A 23,680-nucleotide genomic window follows, 5' to 3' on the forward strand; every position below is an offset into this window, starting at 1 on the left:
CTCAAGTTATGTTTTTTCTTCAGAATGCAGGACGAATGCTGCTGACTCGGAGTGCCGTTTCTAAGTTTTGGCGTTTTTTCCTTTTTCTTCATATATACATTTGCAAATATCGCAATGCCTAAGGGTGAGGTAACAGGGGGATGGGGGAGGGGGGGAAAAAAAAGAGTAAAAGTGGGGCATGATACGGAGTTGAAATTGATTTATAGTCGGTTTAATGGTATTTGCGTGAATAACTTGGGTTTGGCACAGGGGATTTGGTGTACAGTTAAATAGAATTTTACAGTTGGTACTGGCATGGTGCCTCTTGGTTTCTTGCAACCTGCGCAGACAGGTTCCTGAATAATTAGATAATTCATTTACCAGTATTATGAGAAATCAGGAAGAAGCTTGACTAATTCTTGACCGATATACGTGCATACAGTAACACTAGCTGCGTAAACATAGGAAATAATCTCATAACATGTAACAAAAGTCATATTTTATTTAGAAAAACAATTCACTTAAAAACAATGCATTTTTATAAATATCGTGGTGCTCAAAATAAAAAAATAAAAAAAAGAATTGTAGCGCCTTCTTTACAGGAACTGTAATCACAGAACAGAAATGCCATTTTGAAAGTAGAAATCTAAATCCATAATAGGCTTTTCTTTTTTTGTCAGGCTAAGGAAGGTCATACTGCAATGTATCATGCTTACCCACATCCTCATTTCAGTCCATGTCTGACTGAATAGAAAAATACTCTTTACAATTTATGGGCAAATCGACCTCAAATACAAGTTCTCAGGAAACCCTTAAGCTCTTTGGTTCAGCCCTGGCATTGCTTGCTTCAGCAACCCTGCCGAGTCCCCTTGTTTCTCAAAAAAGGACAATTTTAAATGTTAACATTTGCTCCATCATAACATGTTCTTTGAATTTCTCTCTGCTTGCACATCAAGCTAATTACCAATATCAAATATCCTCCCAATATGAATTCCTCTTTAACCCAAACCACGGTTTTAATCCACAACCAAACGTTCCTGAAAGTACGAATAGTAGAATGTTTGGAAAGGTTTTTCTCGCTCTGTTGAACACTACACTCTGTTTCAGTACAGAAGGTATAAAAGGTTTTGCTGCATCATATTCAATACTCCGTTTGCAAATAGAAATAAAATCCCACTCATCAACTGTTCACTACAGCTTCTAAAATCTAAAATCCAAGAGCTTCGAACAGTGAACACATCTTGTAGATTTGAGATGTACAATCCAGTGGGCTTTGACCTGGTTAGTATACATTCTGACGTACGTTATCAAAACATTGCATGGGAGAAATGGTGTATTTTTGCAGCCCCCATTGGCAAAAGTGTAATAAGGATGCTTGGAAAATGTTTTTTCACGAAGGCCTCTGCTTCCAGATCTATTCCCCAACAGATTTGAAGTTACGGCATCCTGACCCAAGTGACGCGAAAGTTGCTGGAGACAACTGTAGGATGTTGCTGAAGGCTCGAGTCTTTTCCATGGGTGTAGCTAGTATGGTCAAACTAGAAACGACTTTTTACTCTGGGCAATATAAAAAGTATACCATCGAACTGCATTTTCCATTATTTCTATCAGGGCCTCAGCACATATGTCCTTCGATTATGTATGTTGGTAAACAGCCCCATGGGAGGTATTGCCATTGGAAGTGCTTGGAACTGGAGTAGCAATCATGTAAGATATGAACTCCCACTTTGGAAGCCAATGCTTTTAGATACAAAAATGTTAATGGACACCAATTTTCTCCATGTGTACATATGGTGGTGTGCCGACATCTGTTAACAAATTTATTTCACTGTCCAAGTCTTTTTCCTCTGAAACCAGCATTGGAAGTTCATGCTCTAAAGAGAACACCATCTCTTGGACAGGTGGACAGGTCACCACCCGCAGTATCTTCTGAAGTCGCTCAATGCCTGAAAATAAGGAAAATAGGTTCGTTAAAGGAGAAAATGGTTACCAGCAAATAATAAGGTTTGATACTTGGGGCCCGATTAGGAGTTTGGTCGTAGAGGTAAACACCTGGATGTTTTCCCATTACAGGTTGTTTTACCATTTCACCAAATTCCAGGTTTGGTTTCCAAAACTTAGTACCGACTGCTTTTGCATAGAGTTTAGAAATACACAGAATCAGTACAACATGGGGTAATTACTTTGAATCATGCAGACCTACATGGGCATCCACTAATTACTGCATGCCGTACTGGTGAGTTTAGGGATATTACTAGAGGTAATACCATGTAACTCATAAGGCCCCAAGTATTTGTTAAGATGAGTGCCCTTAAAGTAATTTGCTATACATGTTTTCAATAATGGGTTCCTCACAACGACCCATGGAAAAACGTACTTTCTGGAAACTTTGGCTACTGTGAACTCTTTGTCCAGATGCAATGTTCAATTTCAGAAAAAATATGGTCAAAAAAATGCAATAGCAGCACAGATTAGGTGCTCTCATGATTTAGTATTGTAGGTTCCTAAAATATTCCTGGTACCGCCACATTTACTTGCTAAAATGCTTGCAATTTGATTAACTTGCTAAATACTTCTAAAAGAATTTCAGGTAATCCCAGGAGGTAATAGAGCATTCCTACAAAGTGGCAAAGGGAAACATTAAGTGCAAGGGTAACATTGCAAGAAAAATGTAGTACAGCTAAATTATATAGATCGCTAGAGCTTTCACCGGATTAAGTTCCCTTTGACACACTATGCATTCCATCTCTCAAAATGCAATATGGATTACCAGCCCATGCAACTGATGGCTTCCCAAAATACTCTATTTGCCAATACCTTTGGCCATGCCCCCCCCCTCCCGAGTACCCATTTGCCATGATTCTGGCCAGGCCTAGTAGTCAATGGGCCAGTGGCGCACACACACCACAATGGGGTACATTGCACATGTCATGGTCAAGCTATCTAAAATGTCAATGGGAATAGTTCTAGGTTTGGTGGCCACTGGGCACGAGTCTACTGGAGCCACAAGGCACTACTGGTTTCTGGTGGCCATCCTGCTGATCCAGCCCGGGCTTTGCGTCAGACCTGGTCTTGGCCTGTGCACATGCAGACCTATTGGGTTCTGGAGCCCTTAGAAAAAAGCCTTTTGATTTTCTGCCCTCGAGTCATGGGGAGCTCCAAAGAGCTGCCGTATATCAATTTACAGGTTTTAGTCAACTTGCACAGGACCCTGCTAAAAGTTCAAACAATAGCAGCCGTTAGACGTATTTTCCAGTCAGTTTTGCCTACTTTTGGACATTTTAATGATCCTGCTGGATGGAGCTGTACACAACGACAAAAGGATTGAGAGTATGAACGCAAGCATTCTCAAAGGTGTGACGTGAATCTGTCCAGTTGTTAAAACTGTAGCAGTGATACAACATGTGCCTACTTCCTGTGGTGAGCCAACAAGCATAACAAGGGGATCCCATTGCTAAACTAATTACAGTTCTTCTTCATGACCACTTCACACCAAATGTGGCTCGAGTGTTCTGTTGGTCGACGGGATCGGTTACATGGCAAATATGGCAAGCTTCCATGGAAAATAAAGACCAACATGTATCATGTTAAACTTTAAATTACTCTTCTCTGCATCAGGCTCAAACATCTGTTCCTGGTGCGTCTACACCAGAGGTTTGAAATGATTGCAAAAATTGAGCAATCCAAAAAGGATACATACATTCTGCCACCAAAAGAAAATCGTTGACTAATTTCCAAATGTTTCCTGTCCTCATTTAGAAACCCTTAAAATGTACTATATAAATCCATTTGTTCCAAGAGAACGTATTTCACCACAACATATCCATTATAGACAATTAAATACATACACAATTTTATATTGTCAATGGAATCGGAGAAGACCAATCTAAACCATCCAGGCTCGTAGCAGTAAAAGGCTTGACCAGGGCAGATGTACAGTTTTTCTCCAATAAGGGTCCACCATAACTCCATTTCAGATTCAAATGTTTGGGTCTTCATAAACTAAAAGGTTTGCAGAAAAACAGTGTTAGAAAAAAAATCTTAATAAAATCAGAACAATTTACACCGCAATGTTATTGGGATATGTAGGATACAAGATAAAACACTGGTAATTCTATGTCAAATAACCTTTTTTTAACATTGGTCATATACAATAGTAAGTGGTTCTTCGGCATGCATATGCATATGCATATCATAACATTCATTGATTCATTACCCAGTGTTGAACATATTTAGGTTTATGCTGCAAAAAGTCGGTCCTCAGCCCAACATCCCATTCAGCTTTCTTTCACAAATCCATAAAGATCTTGTGATCTCACCAGACAGCAGAGAATCATGTAAACATAGAAGTATTCCCATGCTGAAGAAATTATGCTACAGGCAAGTTCAGCAAATAATGGTTTTCGGCACCATAACGAGGAAGGCGAGACTTAAGGAAGTCAAATACTTTTCCTGTGGTATACCCATCCTTCCAAGAGTCAACATTAGGAATGACAATGCATTACTTACCGTAAAAGCATTTCTGATGGTTGTATCTGCTTAGATTCACATGCTGTGCATAGGTCCGACATCCAGTGGTCACTGCGGAGTATTGCATTTTGTTTTTCGTAGTCGAAAAGGGGACGTCGACAAGGCGTGTCTGTAACACTATCCCTATAGTGACGTGCATTGTACCCACAATCCCTCATGCGTCGAGGTCCCTCTGTTTGTATTTTTCTGCCCTGAGGGAGCCTTCTAGACGTGAGTGAGTACAGAAAAGAGAGATATAAAGGAAGTCTATGTTCCTTCCATCCGAGCGGGGAGGAAGGGTGGGCGCATGTGAATCTAAGCAGATACAACCATCAGAAATGCTTTTACGGTAAGTAATGCATTGTCTTCTGATGTTTGTTAATCTGCTTAGAATCACATGCTGTGCATAGACTAGCGAGCAGTACCCGGAGTTGGCGGTGGGTTATGAGAAGGAACAGTAGAGAAAAGATGTCTTAATACTGCCTGTCCCACCTGGGAGTCAGATCTAGAGTGTGTATCTAGACAGTAGTGTTTTGTAAAGGTGTGCACAGAACTCCAGGTAGCCGCTTTGCAGATGGACTCAAGGGGAACATTTGCAATGAATGCTATGGAAGCCCCAGTGCCTCGAGTGGAATGTGCTCTTGGCTTGAAGGGTAGTTCTCTCTTAGCAAGAGTGTAACAGAGTGATGCATAGAACAATCCATCTAGATATAGTGGACTTTGAAACTGCATCTCCTTCTCTTCCTGCTGCCACAGAGACAAAGAACTGATTAGTCTTTCTCAGTGGTCTGGTTCTTTCCATGTAGAACATGACTGCTCTGCGTACATCTAGTGTATGCAGACTTTTTTCTCCCAAGCTGGAAGGGTCTTGAAAGAACGTTGGTAGTTCTATAGACTGGTTTACATGAAATTTTGAGATGAATTTTGGTGCAAACCTTGGGTGTGTGCTTAGAACCACTTTATCTTTGTGAACTGTTACGAAGGGGTCTAGTACAGAAAGAGCCTGTAGTTCACTTACTCTCCTAATGGAGGTGATAGCTATTAGGAAAGCAGTCTTAAGAGTGAGGTCTTTAAGAGTTGCTTTGTGCATGGGTTCGAAAGGGGGGCCCATGAGTCTAGAAAGTACCACATTTAAGTCCCATCCGGGAGCTGGGTTAGCTATTGGAGGGTGTATTCTTTTTACCCCTTCCATGAAGGCTTTGATAACTGGTATCTTCCACCACGACACTTTAAGTTGGGAAGTGGTGTATGCAGAAAGTGCCGCTAGGTGGACTTTAATAGAATTGAACACTAGACCTGAATCCAGTAAATGGGTCAAGTATAGGACAATGTCAGTAGGAGAGCAGTCAATTGGGTTGATGCTCCTATTTGTACACCAGATGACAAATCTTTTCCATTTGCTAGCATAGCAGTGGCGAGTATTTGGTTTTCTGGCTTCCCTGAGGATGTCCATACATCTCTGAGGGAGTTGTAAATGGCCAAATTCTACGATCTCAGGAGCCAGGCTGCTAAGTTCATGGTCTGAGGGCATGGGTGCAGTGTCTTGCCCTTGTCTTGTGACAGCATGTTGTATGGGCAGGGAAGTTTCACTGGGGGAGATAGGGACATCTCCATCAAGTGAGCGAACCAAGGTTGCCGGGCCCACATTGGGGCCACTAGTATCATGGTAACCTGCTCCTGGTGCATCTTGTGCACCACTTTGTTGAGAAGGGGAGTCGGGGGAAAGGCGTAAACAAATTTCCCTAACCATTGAATCGACAGACCGTTCCCCTTGGATTGGTTCTGGGGGTACCTGGAGGCGTAACTTTGGCATTGTGAGTTTTCCATAGTTGCGAACAGGTCTATTTCCGGAAAACCCCATTGCGTGAAGACGTCTAAGACGATGTTTTCGTGCAATTGCCATTCGTACTCTTCGGGCAGTGGGAAGTCTCTGCTGAGCTTGTCTGCTAGCAGATTGAGTTCCCCTGGTACATGTTGCGATAGTAGAAACATGTGTCTGAGAGCCCACTTCCATATATTCTGGGACAGTTTGGACAGTCCTGGAGAGTGAGTGCCCCCTTGTTTGTTGAGGTAGTACATGGCTGTGGTGCTGTCTGTGAGGACCATCACTGTCTTTCCTTGCAGGTGTTTCTGAAAGGCTTTCAGTGCCTTGAACACTGCTAGAAGTTCCAGCAGGTTTATATGTTTGGATGCTAAGCTCGGAGTCCACGCTCCGTGAGCAGTCTGATGGGATAGGTGAGCCCCCCATCCTGTGAGGGATGCGTCTGTGGTTAGAGTGGCTACTACCGCGGGTGTGGCAAAAGTCTTCCCTATTAGCAGGTTTTCTTTTGTCCACCACCTCAGCGAAAGTACTAAGGCTTGCGAGACCACCACTAGATCGTCCCATTGTCCGCTGGCCTGACACCACTGGCTGTTGAGCCACTCCTGCATTGGGCGCATGCGCAGACGCGCGTGAGGTACCAAATAAATACATGACGCCATCATCCCTAGCAAGCGCATAGCTTTGCGTACCGTCACCTCCCAACCTGTTACATAATGGGGGATCTGAAACAGCATGTTTTGGACCCTCTCGTTGGAGGGGAAGACGAGGCCGTCCTTTGTTTGAATTAGAGCCCCTAAAAATTGTTTGGTTTGGCTGGGTTCTAAGCTGGACTTCTTTTCGTTGATGGAGAAGCCCAGTTGGTACAAAAGGTTTACGGTCTTTTGGGTATTGGAGAAGCATGTTTCGTAAGAATCCCCGGTTATGAGCCAGTCGTCGAGGTAAGGGTATATTGGGATGGATAGCCTTCGCAGGTGGGCCGCTGCTACTGCCAGTACTTTTGTGAATACTCTTGGAGCAGAAGCTATCCCGAAGGGTAGTACTCTGAATTGGTAGTGTTTGTTCTCTATCTTGAACCTGAGGTATTTTCTGTGTGCTGGCAACATTAAAATATGAAAGTATGCATCTTTCATGTCTAGCGTTGTCATGTAATCCCCCTGTGATAACAGTGGGATTACTTCCTGCAAGGTTACCATACGGAACTTCTGTGGTTTGACAAAGTTGTTCGCTGGGCGCAGATCTAATACAGGGCGCATGGTTAAGTCCTTTTTGGGTACAAGGAAGTACACTGAATAAATACCTTCTGTTACCTGAGATAGGGGGACAGGTTCTATTGCTTCTTTTTTCAGCAGTTCTTTTACTTCTTGTAAAAGAATGGTGAGGTGCTCCGGTGATCTGCGTTGGTTTCGTGGGGGTTTGTACTTCGGGTAACCGTTGAATTCTATGCAGTATCCGTGGGTTATGGTTGATAATACCCATCGGTCTGATGATATTCCCTCCCATGCTGATAGGAACGATGTTAGCCGGCCCCCGACCGGTGATGCATGGGAGGGGACCCGAATCTTCGGGTCATTTGCTGGTATTGGGCGTGGAACCTCTGGGGCTGGAGCCACGACCTCTTCCTCTGCCACGCCGTTGGCCTCTTTGACTGAACTGGGTGTTACCCTGGTTAGAGGGCCAGTTGGTAGCAGAGTAACATTGTTGTTGGTTTTGCTGCTGTCTTTGGCCACGAAAGGAGCGTCTATTACCATAGCCTCGCCTGTTAGGGGGTCTAAATATTTGATCAAGAGTCTTGATGGTATCAAACTCTTTCTTAGCATGTTCTAGTGCCTCATCAACTGCCTTCCCAAACAGATGCGTCTGTTCTATGGGTTTATTTATGAGGGAGGCTTGGGTTTCGGGTTTAAAACCTGAATTGCGTAGCCAAACGTGTCGTTTGAGAAGTATTCCCTGAACCAGGGATCAGCCAGCAGTCTCAGCGGCATCTAGGGAGTTCTTAACGATGCCCTGGTTTACAAGTGTTCCTTCTGATATTACAGTTAGCAGACGTGACCGCAGGGGTTCAGGTGCGTCCTCTGCCTCGCTGCGCAGCTTGCTCCACTGTGCATCTGCGTAGCTAGCTAATAGGGAGTTGTTATTAGCAATTCTAGTAGAGAAGGCGGCGGAGGTCGTGATTCTCTTCCCAAGTGCGTACAGCTTCTTGCCTTCTTTGTCAGATGGTGCTTCACTAGTGGATAGTGGTACCCCTGCTCTTTTCCTTGTGTTGGTAACTACAAGGGAGTCCAGAATAGAGTGTCCTCTGATGTATAAAGGGTCAGAGGATGAAGGGCTGAAGAGCTTTTCTATTCTAGGGTTGACCCCTCTTACTAAAGCTGGATTAGAAAGGTAAGGAGAAATTCTTCTCTTAATAGAAGCCAGGAGTGGAATAGACTGGCTAACAGGGGCTTTTTCTTTAATAACTCTTTCTACAAAGTCTATGTCAAGCTCAAAATGCGCTGCTGCCTTGCGCAATAGTGCATTGAGGGAAGGTTGGTCATCTATGGGAGAGGAGTTCCCAATATGTGAATCCTTGAGAGGAGAAGGGTGAAAGGCATCAGGGTCGGAGTGCACTGATGGGGATTGCCACGGCTGCACTGACGGGGATTGCCAGGGCTGCGATGTAGCTGTATCCTCTTCGAAATTAGTGTAAGGATCTTCTTCGAACCCCTCTTCCTCAAGTTCTTCTTCTTGCCCACCCAAACACTCCTCATCTTCCTGAAGGTATTGCTCCTCCTCAGTGAGGTCATATACATCTGTGGAAGGGGGAACCAGCCTAGGAATCTTGACTCTAGGGTCGTCCTGGGGCCATTCTCTTTGTCTTTTGTGAGTGGGTGGGTCTTGGTTTCCTAGAAACCTTTCCATTTTCTCCATGCAAGAATGGAGTCTTTCAAGGGTCTCATGGGGTACCCCTGAATAGTCTAGAGGGGGGAAATCTGTGTTTTCACCTTCGAACCGCTTCGAACCCTCCCACAACGTCGACGAGAGGTTACCGTCTCCTTCTGAAAAGCCCTCCGGTAGCTCAGAAGCGTCCTTAGATGAAAGGGGCAGTTCTTGGCTACCTTTGTGCTTTTTCGTAGCGGTATTCAACGTTTGTTTCGTCGTCCGCGCACGTTTGTCTTCGGAGACAATTCTCGCTAGGCTCTCGACAACGAGTTTGTCAGTCGAGGGCTCTGGTGTCGACGTTGTGTGCGTTGCGCGTTGTACCTCGACGGCCGCTCTATGGAGTGTTACGTCGGATGTTTTTGGGGTAGCGCCCGTGTTAGATGAAAGCCCAATCGCTGGTCGCGGCTGCGTTTGCGGGTGGGGCTTGAGACCTTTACGGTCTGCGGTAGACGCCGGAGTGCCCTGCGTCCCCTTCGGCGCTGATGGATCCTTCGTTCTCGACGAAGAAGAGCCGTGGGTTGTATGTTTAGCCTTATGGGGTTTATGTGCGTCCTTGTCACCGGGGTGTTCATCCCCATAAGCAGGGCGTGAGCCGAGCCCGTCGGGGCCGGGGACGGACGTCGAGGAGCGGGAACGCTCCTTCTGGGGGTTCATGACTTCCGTAACAGACGTCGAGTTATCGCCCTCCTCGTCACTTTCAGTAACAGCGGCAGCGGGTGAGGAAACTGACTTCGACATCGCGTAGTCCGCCCACCTTTTAACCCTTCGTTCTTTAAGGGTTCTAGGTTTCAAGAGCTTGCAGGCTGCGCAGCTGTCCTCTTTGTGATCGAGGGGCAAGCAACGATTACAGAGCTTGTGCTTATCCTTCCAAGTATATTTGCCCCTGCAGCGTGGGCAGAACTTAAAAGGTGTCCTCTCCATAGCTGAGGCAATAATAGCTGGCGATAACAACCCCAAGGGAAAGAAAGGGGAGAAAGAAAGACATTCTCAAAGAGAAGATAAAAGTTCGAACCCCCACTCTCCCTACTGTATGTTGGCCGTCGAGGCCAGGCCACGTGTTCGGCAGCGCCGAAGGATCTCCTCCGCTCTTCCTCTCCGTCGAAAATCTGTTCGGCGGAGAAACAGCTTCACAGCTAACGTCGAGGGGAGGGATCGTTAATATATTAAGTATAACAAAGGACCGAGGTCCGTGGCAAGTATTAGCAATGTCTCTCTAGGAGCTCCGCGAAAGGCGACCAGAAACTGGGCGGAAAAAAACAATCTGAGGGACCTCGACGCGTGAGGGATTGTGGGTACAATGCACGTCACTATAGGGATAGTGTTACAGACACGCCTTGTCGACGTCCCCTTTTCGACTACGAAAAACAAAATGCAATACTCTGCAGTGACCACTGGATGTCGGACCTATGCACAGCATGTGATTCTAAGCAGATTAACAAACATCAGAAATTATATTACATATCTATCTCCAAAGAGATTCTTTCTAATACACACACACGCCCCATTCATGCCCGCAGAGCCTATTCCAGCGGCACAGTCATGGAAATAAAGATAAGCAGGGGTAGGATTTTTTGGGGGAAACATTTACCTATCTTTTTAGTTCATTCCAAAAATAAAAATCTGAAATTCCAACAGGCTTCAGCTTTCAAATAGATCTTCCAAGTGGTGTAAATAGCTATTAAGTGTGCAATGTGGTAGGTAGTCAAAAAGGGTGAAAGTATGACGTGGAAGCACCCTCAACTACTGAAGAGAATACCTAGGATGATACCAGTTAGGACAGTTTTTCAGAGTCCTACAAAGGGCTTAGTAAAACGATTCAACTGAGGCAGTACAAGACTCCACTCTTAGTATAAGGCTGTACCACCGAGTTCATGGTAGCGAAGACGGAGCAGCCATGCTCTATTAGAAGGGAGAGAGCTGTAGAATCAGTACAAATGAAATTGTAATACAAACGGTCCAAAGAAATCATTTATGTTTACATACATAGTGTTTCAGTGTTTATTTAAATTCAAGTAGGCCCAGATAAATCCAGGGGTAAATAAGTACCATCACACATTATATGTACTCCATTATAAAAACACTATACTTTGGTCAGTGAACCTTCAAGTATAAACCTTATTTGGTATACCTAACAGTAGTTCTAAGTAAGTCAAAACATTTTCATGTACATTAGTATAGGTCACACATTCTTGGGGAGTAAAAGCCAATGGGTACTTTCGCAATTACATTCAGTAATGCAAGAGCATTAGACCCTACCAGTTGTACAGCGACTCTACACAAATCAAATGAGTCAACTGGACAATATTCCTTTTGTGAATAGCGGACCACTTATCCCAAAATTAGTTATAGGTTTTTACTGTACCTGGAATAACAGTTATACTAGGCAAGTAAAACCCAAGAATGTAATATTCAATTACAGGTGCTTTTGAAATCAGTGAAACACAGATTGAGATAAGCAGTAACTCTGGTAACATTTTTGGATGGCACACAGCTAACTCAAGGTAAGTAAAACCCATATACTTTTTTAATCTCACAAGTTCCAGGTTAGATCTTTCCCAATTATACAAGTGACTGATGTAGGACTTAAGGGATAGTTAGAACCTGGGTTAGATAGCACAGGGAAAGTAAACCCTAATGTTACACTTTACTGAAGGACTCAGTTATTCTAGGTAGTTAATTTAATAGACTATGGGCCTCATCACGAATAATACTGCCAAACCCGTGATCCGGCGCAACGGTTGGTTCCCATTCCCCATCGGGCCCATTCGGGAATTCCTCATTCCCCATTGGGGAATTTTCACGCTATTACTACCGGTGGATATCCCGCCGGTGGTAATAGCGCCAAAAAAAAAAAATAAATTTAAAAAAGAATTAAAAAAAAGCAAATGAGTGGCGGATTTGCCCCCAGCTCAGAGCTGTGGGGAAATCAGCCAAGGCCATGATCTGGTGGACCCTTAAATGCAGCGGTAATAGCGCTACTGCCGCATTTAAGGGTTACCGCCAAACACGTGATGAGGCCCTTAGTCTGGCCAGGCTAACAGCAAGTCAGGGTAAGCAAGTCCCATTGGGGGACACTCATACAATTACCCTGCAGGAATAATCTGGTGAAACCAACACATTACCTTTGTGAAGAGTCTCAACCTAATCACAGGTGAGTGATATACCTTCACATCTACTTTCTATTAGAATGGAAAAACAGTTTAAGGAAAGAAAGATCTTAACTATACTTTTAAAAATAGTGCATCACACATCCAAGGTAAGTAAGAACTTTTGTAACTGTTCACTCCCAGAGTTACAATTACCAACCAACTCTTTTACAAGTAAGGAACAAGTTACTTACCTGTAAGTGTTGTTCTCCAGCATGGGTCTGGCATGGATTCACATGCTAATGAATATTCCCCGTCGTCAGGCTGGGAATCCTCGGTAAAGAAAAAATCAGTTTCGCTTCTCATCGGTCTCTTAGTAGTAACCAATCACTGATCTCTGGGTCATACTGCCCCCAGCCAATGACTGCCCTCTCCCTGGCCGTGGGCGAAGCAGCCATCCTCAGATTTGGTAGCACGCAAAGTAGCAGTATGACCAAGTGAAGAGCCGCAGAGGGGTAGGTGGGAGGGTTCGCATGTGAATCCAAGCCAGACCCATGCTGGAGAACAACAGTTACAGGTAAGTAACTTGTTCCTTCTCCAGCATGGGATCTGGCATGGATTCACATGCTCATGAATAAAAGAATACATAGCAGTATACACAACCACAGGAGATGGCAAAGGCTCAACATTAAGCATTACATCCAAAACTCAACATTAAGCAATTCTTACCTCCTCACCAGGCTCACCTTAGGCAAACAGGTTGCGCAGCACTGCTTGGCCGACCCTGGACTCCTCCCTGGAGTCCCGATCGACGCAGTAGAATCTTGTGAAGGGGTGCATCGACCTCCACATAGCAGCCCTCCAGATGTCCAGCAGGGGCACACCAGACAGGAACACCGCGTTAGCAGCGATCGCTCTGGTCGAATGGGCTCTCGGACGGCCAGGCAGCGGTCGGTTTGCTAACCGGTGACAATGCATGATGCAGCCAGAGAGCCATCTGGAAATGGAAGTCTTCGAGAGAGCCTTCCCTTGATTCACAGACCCAAAGTTCACAAACAGCTGTGACGTCTTCCGAAAACTCTTCGTGCGGTCCACGTAAAACTTCAGCGCTCTAGCTACATCCAGGGAGTGCAAAGTCCTCTCGGCCGCTGTCGAAGGCGACGGGAAGAAAACTGGTAACACCAAGGGCTCGTTGAGGTGGAAGTCCGATGGCACCTTGGGCATGAAGGAGGGGTGCGTCCTCAGCATCACCCTTGTGTCATGAAAAGTCAAGTATGGAGGCTTGCAAGATAGGGCCTGGATCTCTCCCACGTGTCGTGCGGACGTGATGGCCACGAGGAACGCTGTCTTCCATGACATTAACTTCAAAGGCACCGAATGCATAGGCTCAAATGGTCCTCCCTTCCCCCCCCATGAGCCTGGTCAGCACCATATTAAGCTCCCACGCCGGGGCAGGAGCCTTCACCGGAGGGAACAATCGGAATGGTCCCTTCATAAATTCCTTCACCAGGCGATGAGACCACAAGGACACCCGTCCCGTAGCCCTGGTATATCGGGAGATGGCAGCCAGATGTATTTTGGCCAGCGACAGTAGGTACGGCAGTACTTGAGGGGCCGTAATCCGCAGAGGGTTAATCTTCTGTGCACAGCACCAGACAGAGAACCTCTTCCACTTATGACCGTAACACTTGAGATTTGACCACTTATGACCGTAACACGAGAGTTGAGGACGTCCTGGCCTTGCAAGAACCTCTGCAGTCAGCCGGGATATTGTGCCCTCCAAACTCTAGTGCTGCAAGAGCCAGGCCTGCAAGTTCAGTGACTGTGGGTCGTGATGGAGAATGGCGCCTCCTTCTCTGGAGAGAAGATCCGCGAGAAGATCCGCGTCCGCCGGCAGCTTGACTGGTGGGGGCGTTGACAAGTCCAGAAGGTTCGGGAACCAGATCTGTCTCGGCCACGCCGGTGCGACGAGGATCATTCTGCAACTGGACTTCTTGAGCTGGTTGATGAGGCGGAGCAGCAACCGCAACGGAGGGAACGCGTATAGAAACAGGCCGTCCCAGGGGAACGAGAAAGCATCGCCCATGCTCTTCGGCTGCGGGAACCTGCTGGCGAACCTCTGGCACTGGAGTTCGTCGCCGTCGCGAAATGGTCGATCCGGTGTTTGCCCCATCGTCGAAAGAGCCAATCCACCTGGTCCCGACGTAGTTCCCACTCGTGGCATGAGCGCAGCTCCCTGCTGAGTGAGTCGGCGATGGTGTTTTTTATTCCTGCCAAGTGGAAGGGAACCAGAAACATCCCCTGGGCGACGGCCCAGTGCCACAGATCCTGGGCCTCCTTGGATAGGGCTTGGGATCTGGTGCCCCCCTGCTTCCGTATGCAGAACATCGTGGTGGTGTTGTCGGTGAAGATTCTCACCACTTTGTCCTTGAGGGACGAAAGGAACGACTTGAGCGCCCAGAACACTGCTCGGAGCTCCAGAATGTTGATGTGGAGAGCCCTCTCCTCCGGGAGCCAAAGGCCTCTTGCATGGAGATCTCCGGTGTGGGCCCCCCAACCCTCCAGAGAGGCGTCCGTCGTCAGTCTCCTGAAACACCGGGGTTTGAAAGTCCGTGCCTGTAGTGAGGTGAGCACGGGTACCCCACCATAGGATCGCCTGACGGAACTCCTCGTCGACAGGGATCCTGTCCTCGAAGCAGCCCGTCGCCTGAAACCAGCGGGCGTCGAGGTACTCCTGTAGCGGACGCATCCGAAGTCTGCAAAGGGGTACCAGATAGATGCATGAGGACATCATCCCGAGGAGGGACTTGATGGACCTCGCCCTGGCCACGTCGTGGCTAGCAGGCGCCGCACCTTGCCCAGGATGGTCTTAGTCGTCCTCTCTGACGGGGAGGCCAACTGCCCCACTGTATCGAGCTTCGCTCCCAGAAACACTACTCGCGACGGAACCAGGTGGGATTTGGGGTAGTTGATGGCGAACCCCAGTTCCGTGAGCAGCTGGACGGTCCTCACTGTGTGTTCAACAGAGTTCCCTTGTCCTTGCCCGGATTATCCAGTCGTCCAGGTAGGGGTAGACATGGATCCCCTGCAGGAACAGCTGCGCCATCACTGGTGCCAGGCACTTGGTGAATACCCTGGGTGCCGACTTTAATCCAAAGGGTAGGGCTCTTAATTGGTAGTGGCGTCCCTGAACCACGAACCTGGAAACTTCCTGTGCCCTTTTAGAGTGGGGATGTGGAAGGAAGCATCCTCCATGTCCAACGACTATAGCGTGCTGGACGGTGACCATCCTGAATTTCTGCGCCTTGATGCATTTGTTTAACCGACGCAGGTCCAGGACGGGGCACCAACCGCCTGTCTTCTTTCTGACGAGGAAGTACCTTGAGTACACTCCGGAGCCTCCTGGGGACGAGCTCGATGGCACCTTTCTTGAGCATCGCCCTTACCTCCAACAGCAGTTGAGGGACGTGATTTTCCTTCCTGGCCACGGTAGGAATGCGAGGGCACTTCTTTTGGACTTCCAGCGAGTGCCCGTTGGCCAGGGTGTCCAGCACGCAACGGTTGGTGGAGATGGTCTCCTACATGCTTCGTCTGCTGGCCTCCCACCGGGGTGCTTCGGTGGGGGCCAGACTACACGGCCGGGTCAGTCTTGCTTGGAGGCGGCCTTGCCGCCTTGGCGATGACGGCGGGATCCCCCTCGCTTGCCGCAACCTCTGTAGGCCTCCTGGGAAGAGGAGCGAGCCGCCTGGCGGTAAGTGGAAGAGCCACAGCTGGATCCTTTGGAGGCACCCTGTCTGCCTCCAGAGCTCTGAAAAGGCCGTCGTTGAAGCACCCCTAGGGCCCGGGCTGTCTCTGAGTCGGTCTTGATGGCCTGGAGAGACTCGTCCACCGCCTTACCAAAAAGGTTGTTGCCGTTGAACGGCATATCCAACACTCTGGTCTGGACGTCCTGGTTAAGTGTCACCTTGAGCCATCCTCGTTGTCCGAGGCAAACTCCATTGCCCAGTTGGCGAAATCCAGTATCTGCAATGTCCGTTGCCAAATTTATGGCGTGATCCGACACCACCTGGCCTTCCTGCAGAATTTGTAGTGCCTCCGCCCTCTTGTCGTCAGGTACAGAGTCTAGCAGGGGAGCTATCTTGAACCAGAGCTCCCTGTCGTAGCGGGCCACGTTCGCTAAGGCATTGGCCGCCTTAATAGTCGTCGCCGCCGAGATGACTCACCCCATGCAGTCCAACTTCTTGCCCTCGCTGTCCGGCGGGGAAGTGGAAGTTGAAGCCGCCGCACCCGCTGCTTTCTTCTTAGCCGCTGCCGAGACGACAGAGTCTGGCGTGGGCTGGGCCCTGAGGCACAAGGGGGTCGGCATCAGGGACTCGGTACTTCTTCTCGTACTTGTCCCTCTTGGCGGGTGTCGTGGAAGGGTTCCTTAGGACAGCAAGCCCCTCGTCCCAGATGTCGAGCAAAGGCACCGCGAGGACCGTCTTCCTCTTGGCCTCTCGTCGTTGGTAAAGAAACTCTTCCTTTTTTTGTTCTTCAGGGCAGTGCTGGAAGAGCTCGGATGCCCTGGTTATCATGGCGTGAAAGGAGGCAATTTCGTCGGCTGGAGAAGCCCGCGGGGGGGGGGATGGGGGGAGTACGGGGGGGTGATGGGATGTCCGCTGTGTCATCGCCGCCGTCCCTGTCGCCGTATCCTCTCTAGGGTCCGGCAAGGGGGATGAGGGGTCCACAGGCCTCGCGGGCAGGAAGGGCGGAGAGGGGTGGACTCTCCTCCGCTTGTTCGGAGGGTTCCCCGATGGGCCCGGTTCTGGATCCTCCGTCGGGGTCCGTGGTAATCTCGTCCTCATCTCGGTACATAAGGATTGGATCGCCAACAAAATGGCCGCCGACCTATCCTGGGGCTCGGGTAATGGCTGCGACGGACGGGATGGCCGCTCCACTGGGCCCTCGTCGTCGATCACGTCAGCGGGGACCATCCCCTGGGATCGAACCTTCTCGAACCTCTTGTTGAGGCCTATGAACTTCTCGTTGAGGCCCTTCTCGGTTTCCAGTAGCTCCTCCTCAGAGGCTGATTCCGAGTCGAGTCTGTAATGGCCACCTTCCCACCCCTCTTTTTCCACTGGGGACTTGGGCTGGAAAGAGGATTCCCTCTGCGGTGGCAGGGATACTCTGGGCCCAGAGGCCGATTCCACTTGTGTAGTCTCAGCCGGCTTCGCCAGGGTCGCAGCGACCACTTCGATAGAGGCTTTTGCCGGCTGGATCAAAGCCCTCACCACCTTAGGTGCGTCCTGGGCCTTCGCCTTGGGGGAGGGTCAGCACCTCGCTCCCCTTTGAGATCGACCGGGGCCGCTCCAGCAGCTTCCCCGAACCAGAGCTCTGGCTCGTGGTTGAACGTGCCGGGGAAGTCACGTCCTGCCTGGCAGCCAAAGAGCCCAACCTTTCGGCGCTCCCAGCGCCCGCGGACTTGCAGTGCTTGGGCTTCTGTTGGGCCCCTGTCGCCGGGGCACCCTCACAGGACATAGAAGCCCGCTCAGACTTTTTCTTCGCCTTCTCACCTGCTGTGCCCTTCTCCAGCCAGGCGGGAACAATGATCTTGTTTGGTCCGTTCCAAAAGGTTCTTGCACCACGCACAGTCCTTCACCACGTGCGTCTTGTCCTCATGAAGGCAGTAGAGACATTGCAAATGCTCATCATCCTTGAAAACGTTTTGTAATACACATCCAGGGCTGCACCTGAACAGCTTGGATCCGGGCGTCGAGCTTCCCTTGTCCTGGGCCATGTCCGTTGAGGTAGGCCGCAGATCTTCCGGAATCCTCCAAGAAGCGTAGACTCGACGAAAACTTCACCCTTGAGGGGCGTAGAAGAATTCCGAAATGGGGCCCCGTTTTCAGAAGTAGAAACGGTGGAACTTGAGGCTCGATTAAACCGAAAAAATGAGAAAATCTCCTGAAAAAGCGCAGCAAAAACGAGAGCTAAAGCATGAGGACTCCCAACACTTGAGCGTGTGGTAAAAATCTGAGGATGGCTGCCAGAGGCGGGGCTTAGGGAGAGGGCAGTCATTGGCTGGGGGCAGTATGACCCAGAGATCAGTGATTGGTTACTACCAAAAGACAGATCAGAAACGAAACGGATACCGATTTTTTCTTTACCGAGGATTCCCAGCCTGACGGGGAATATTCATGAGCATGTGAATCCATGCCAGACAGAATTAACTTTCAAACACTTATTTTCTTTTGTAGGCAAAAGGCCCAATCCCTTAAAAGTCTTTCCCTTATTCTTCGAGTGTTCAGTGTAGAAAGGGGTGGGGGGAAAACTAGGATCTAGTGTACAACAGGCAGTGTCATGATAGGTTCTTAAGTAGCAAAAGTCAGAATTCCTTAGGAAGACTGGGCAAACAGGTGAGTACTTTAATTCAGAGTTAGAAGAGGATCCAGGGGCTACGCAGAAGACACCCTATCAGGATTCTAGAAGCGGGACTGGGTGCACTGGATGAGAGGCCTCCCCATCACGGAAAGCACCTCACAGCTACATAGAAATTCTAAGAGACTTAAGGTAAGTACATACCCACGCTAACAGTACCTCAGCACTGAAGATTTTGCAGCAGGAGGATTTCAGGGTCTGCAGCCAAATACCTGGTCAGGGGATTTCTTGTCATGGTGACTGAAAACAAGACCTCAGAAGCAACTTTGCAGCAGGGATCGATAAAGGCTCTAGGCAAGGATTTCCTCATGCTGAATGCAGTCCTGCAGATTTGGCGCCTTTTCAAGGAGCACAGAAAACATAAAATCACGGTTGAATTCTCTTCATTATAAAAGGTCCAGCACTCTGTTGAGGGGGCATTTCGGACTCTATTTGTGTCTCTGGAGATCCACCAGGATGCCCACAAAGTTTCAGCGAGATTCGGAATTTGAAAGACTGCACCGCAAAGTGGCTCGAGGTCCCAGGATATTGCAGAAGAAACACAAGGTTGCAGCAATGTGTGGCATGGCTCCAGAAATGGGCCCCGTCGCCCATATAATGTGGCTCAGCCCCCGCCTCACGACCCTTGATGACATCACCAGAAGTGATGTCATTTGACCCCACCCCAAAGTGACATCCCGTAAGCGATGAAACCAGACCCTTCACCCCTTGGCCAAACAGGAAGTGGCATCAAATAGCATTGTTCCCCAGTACACTAAATTACTGTGAATCCAAGCAGACGTCCAAGGCCAAATGATGTTATTGTATAGCGCTTATGCTCTTTTTTATAGAACAAATATGCATACAATATCGCCCAACCCGTGTTGGTACTCTATCGACCTAATGAGGATGAAAGGCTTATATTTCTCCTAACCGGCCCAGGCATAGCCAGAACCCGGCCCTCACTCGGCTGGGAGTATTTCGGCCCGGCCACGGGCCAAAAGGCAGAGGGGCCAACCCGACCCTGCATGGCTCAAACTGCAGGTCTTCGAGTCTAGTGGATCTCACTAGGCTTTGGGTCGTCGTTCTCCCCCCGGTTTCACAAAATAAAACCTAAGGGATCAAAGATCATTTCTACCCTTGGGAACTTTGGTTCTCTTAAGGTTAGCAAAAGAAGGTTAAAGCAACCCAGCAACAGACACTTATTGCCAATAAGTTGTTAGAGGAGAACTTGACTATGGAGAGCCAAAACAATGACGCCCAAAAAAAAGAAATTAACACTTTTTTTAAAAAAAGGTCAAACATGCGATTGTGGAAAAAGGTTCCCACTCAGGATTTAGACAAGATTGTATTCAGTACCCTTTGGGTGCACTACCATAACCTTGACTTCCTGGCAATAGGGACCCCAACCTTTGGCAAGTCTGAACTACACAGGTTGGTAGTGTGGCTGAGAAGCCAGGCTCATCTCAAGCGGGGTCAATGTGAGCATTAATGTTGTGACAGTTTCACAGTAGCAGTTATTCAAATAAACGAACAAGTTACTTCTTACCTTGTAACGTTCTTTCGACGGGATGTTCCTCCGACGTATTCCTCATCTTAAGATATATCCTTCCAGCTCTGCTGGCCTCGGAAAACTTAGGGCGCTGCGCGTCGACGTCCCTCGAGTCGATGACCCTCGACAGCCGCCGTATCGACGCTCGACGTCATCCTGCCTATAAAGGCCGCGCGCAGCGTCCGTTGCTCAGTTCCGTTTTGTAGCCCACAGTATTACTGTTTGGACTAGACTAATCACCCTGAAGGAGCGTAAGCTGCAACAACAAGGGAAGTAAAACTGCGGGGATGGATGGGAGGGTCGATGAGGAATACGTCGGAGGAACATCCCGTCGAAAGAACGTTACAAGGTAAGAAGTAACTTGTTCTTCGAAGGGATTGTGTCCTCCGACGTATTCCTCATCTTAGATAGGCTCCCATAGCAGTATTCTATATTCGGAGGAGGGAGTACTGACTTCCCGCTGTCTTCTATTGGTGAATAGAATGCAGTACAGCCCTTCCAAACCTAGTCTCTTGACTAGAGGAGGAATCCAGATTGTAAAAACGTGTAAAGGTATGGACAGACGACCATGTAGCGGCCGCACATATGTCTTTAATCGGCACGCCTCTTTTGAGGGCCGATGAAGCTGCAATACCTCTGGTCGAATGAGCCCTAAGGTTTTGAGGGGGCTCTTTCCCTGCTAGTTTATAACATTCCAGAATGGCTAGAATGATCCATCTGGAAATGGTCTGCTTAGTTATTGGTAACCCCAGCTTGTGACCTGCGTAGCCTACAAACAGCTGGTCTGCCTGTCTTATCCTGGCTAGTCTACTAATGTAAAAACTTAAAACCCTCCTAGGGTCTAGTCTGTGTAACCTCTCTTCCTCTTTCCCCGGGTGAGGAGGAGGATAGAAAGATGGTAGGATAATCTTCTGAGAGATATGGAATTCAGAGACTACTTTTGGGAGGAAATTAGGCTTCACTTGCAGGACAACTTTGTCTTTGTGAAAGATTGTATGAGGGGGTTTACAAGAAAGAGCTTGTAATTCGCTCACCCTTCTAGCAGATGTAAGTGCTATTAATAAAACAGTCTTAAGGGTAAGGAATCTTAACGAACAAGAATGGAGAGGTTCGAAAGGTGTCCCCATCAGGAAAGTTAATACTAAGTTTAAATCCCATAGGGGAACTTGGAATGGTCTTGGGGGATAAACATTGGTTAACCCCTTTAGAAACTGTATTACCAAGGGTAATTTGAAATAGGATGGTTCCTCCGCAGTACGCTTAAAGATAGATAGCGCTGCGAGATAGCCCTTAATGGTGCCAACTTGAAGGCCTGAATTTGCCAAATATAGTAGGAAAGACAAAACCATTGGTGTACCACATGAAAATGGGTCGATATTCTGTTCTCTACACCAGCTGCAAAATCTGTTCCAACGGCAGCGGTATAAAGACTTTGTTGCTGGCCGAAAGCAACACCTCCATAACATCATCAGGGAGGTCCCAATCCTTGTACCTCATCCGTTCAGAAGCCAAGCGTGAAGGTTGAGGGTTTTGATGTCTGGATGGAGAACCTGACCTCCCTTCTGTGAGAGTAGGTTCTCTCTGAGAGGGAGTCGAAATGGAGGGCAGATGGACAAGTCTAGAAGGTCCGGGTACCACGTTCTCCTGGCCCAATCCGGGGCAATTAGGATCATGGTTCGCCGGAATCTTCTCAACCTCCTGATCATTTGAGGAATGACAGGGACCGGTGGGAACGCGTACAGAAGCGGAAACTCCCAGTCCACTATGAACGCGTCTCCCAGAGCTCCTCTGAGGAAATTCCCTTGAGCAGAACAGGTCGCATTTCCTGTTTAGGCTGGTGGCGAACAGATCTACCTGAGGGGTTCCCCAAAGGGCGAAGATCTCTTGAAGGACTTCCTGAGCTAGCTCCCACTCGTGAGAGACTGTGTTCTGCCTGCTCAGAGCGTCCGCTGTCAAGTTCTTCTCTCCGGCTAGGTGAACTGCCGATAGAGAGATTCCTTCTTGGATTGCCCAAAACCAGAGCTGCATCGCCTCTCTGCACAGGGGTAGTGATCCTACGCCTCCTCTTTTGTTGAGGTAATGCATGGCCACCGTGTTGTCCGTCATTATCAGGACGTTTTTCCCTTGTACAACTGGCAGGAAAGCCTTCAACGCAAGTTTGATGGCTCTCAGCTCTAACAGGTTGATGTGTAGTCTGGACTCCGATGGAGACCAACGACCGCTAATGGTCAAGTCGTTGGCGTGGGCTCCCCACCCCGTGAGTGAGGCATCCGTGACTACTGTTATCTCCGGCCAGGGTTGCCAAAACTGTTCTCCTTTCAGAATGTTCTCCTGACAGGCCCACCACTGAAGGTCTCGAGCCACCCTGCCGGGAACCTAAAGAAGATCTGTCATTCTCCCTGAGAATTGTGACCACTGAGTCCTCAGTGCCCACTGGAGGGATCTCATTCTCAGGCGAGCCTCTGGCACAAGGAAAATGCAGGATGCCATGAGGCCTAGCAACCTCAAAAAGTCGAAAGCTGGGAGACGTTGGGCAAGTTGGAACTTGGTAACCATCTGTAGAATATCTTGAGCCCTCACCTCTGGTGGCAAGGCTTTTCCCAGGGCAGTATCCAGGATCGCTCCTATGAACTGGAGTCTCTGCGATGGTATCATTTGAGACTTCTTTAAATTGAGGGAGAAGCCCAGCTTGTGAAGGGAGTAGCATACGTGATTTAGCTGGATCTGAGCTTGCTCCGGAGAAACAGCCCTGATCAGCCAATCGTCCAGGTAGGGGTAGACGTGAATCCCTTCCCTCCTTAGACTTGCCGCCACTACCGACATTAACTTGGTGAAGACCCTCGGGGCGGAGGTCAGCCCAAAAGGCAGTACTCGAAATTGATAGTGAGAGTTGCCAATTGCGAACCTCAGGTATTTCCTGTGTTTGAGATGGATAGGCACATGGAAATAAGCGTCCTGAAGGTCGAGATACCAACCAGTCCTGAAACTGAAGGGCCTGGAGGATCTGAGAAAGAGTGACCATCTTGAATTTGTCTTTCCTGAGGAATTTGTTCAATTCTCGCAAGTCCAAGATGGGTCTCAGTCCTCCGTCTTTCTTTGGAACGAGAAAGTAAGGGGAGTACCAGCCCTTGTTCCTCTCCGCTACAGGTACCGGTTCTATGGCACCTTTCTCTAGCAGGTCTATAATTTCCTGCAAGAGGAGCGGATCTGGAGCTTTCTGAGAGCTGATCCCCGGTGGATGACTCTGAGGTATACGTAGGAAAGGTAGGCAGTAACCTTGGGCAACTGTTTCCAATGCCCAAGCATCTGACGTGATAGCCTGCCATACCGCCAGATGTTGAGTCAACCTGCCTCCTACAGGTGTCCTGTGAGGGAAGTCCTCAGAGTGGTTTTGGGGCGGCTGATGCAGATGCCGAT

At 48.4% G+C, this 23,680-nt stretch overlaps 1 protein-coding gene across 2 annotated transcripts in view; it reads right to left on the reverse strand.

Moving 5' to 3' along the window:
- Nucleotides 1–463: 463 nt before the first annotated feature.
- LOC138569961 (1-aminocyclopropane-1-carboxylate synthase-like protein 1) overlaps nucleotides 464–23,680 on the reverse strand; it is a 240,250-nt gene continuing 217,033 nt past the window's right edge. The window contains exons 13-14 of one of the 2 annotated variants that reach the window (XM_069648442.1): nucleotides 3,828–3,981; nucleotides 464–1,925 (exon numbers count right to left, since the gene is read on the reverse strand). In XM_069648442.1, coding sequence (XP_069504543.1) covers nucleotides 1,738–1,925; nucleotides 3,828–3,981 — 342 coding nt within the window. In that variant the 3' untranslated portion in view covers nucleotides 464–1,737. The remainder of the gene's footprint in view (nucleotides 1,926–3,827; nucleotides 3,982–23,680) is intronic. The other variant, XM_069648441.1, reaches the window with a different exon arrangement.

The sequence above is a fragment of the Ambystoma mexicanum genome, chromosome 2q, assembly GCF_040938575.1.
Source record: "Ambystoma mexicanum isolate Mex_15411 chromosome 2q, UKY_AmexF1_1, whole genome shotgun sequence".
Taxonomy (NCBI): Eukaryota; Metazoa; Chordata; class Amphibia; order Caudata; family Ambystomatidae; genus Ambystoma; species Ambystoma mexicanum.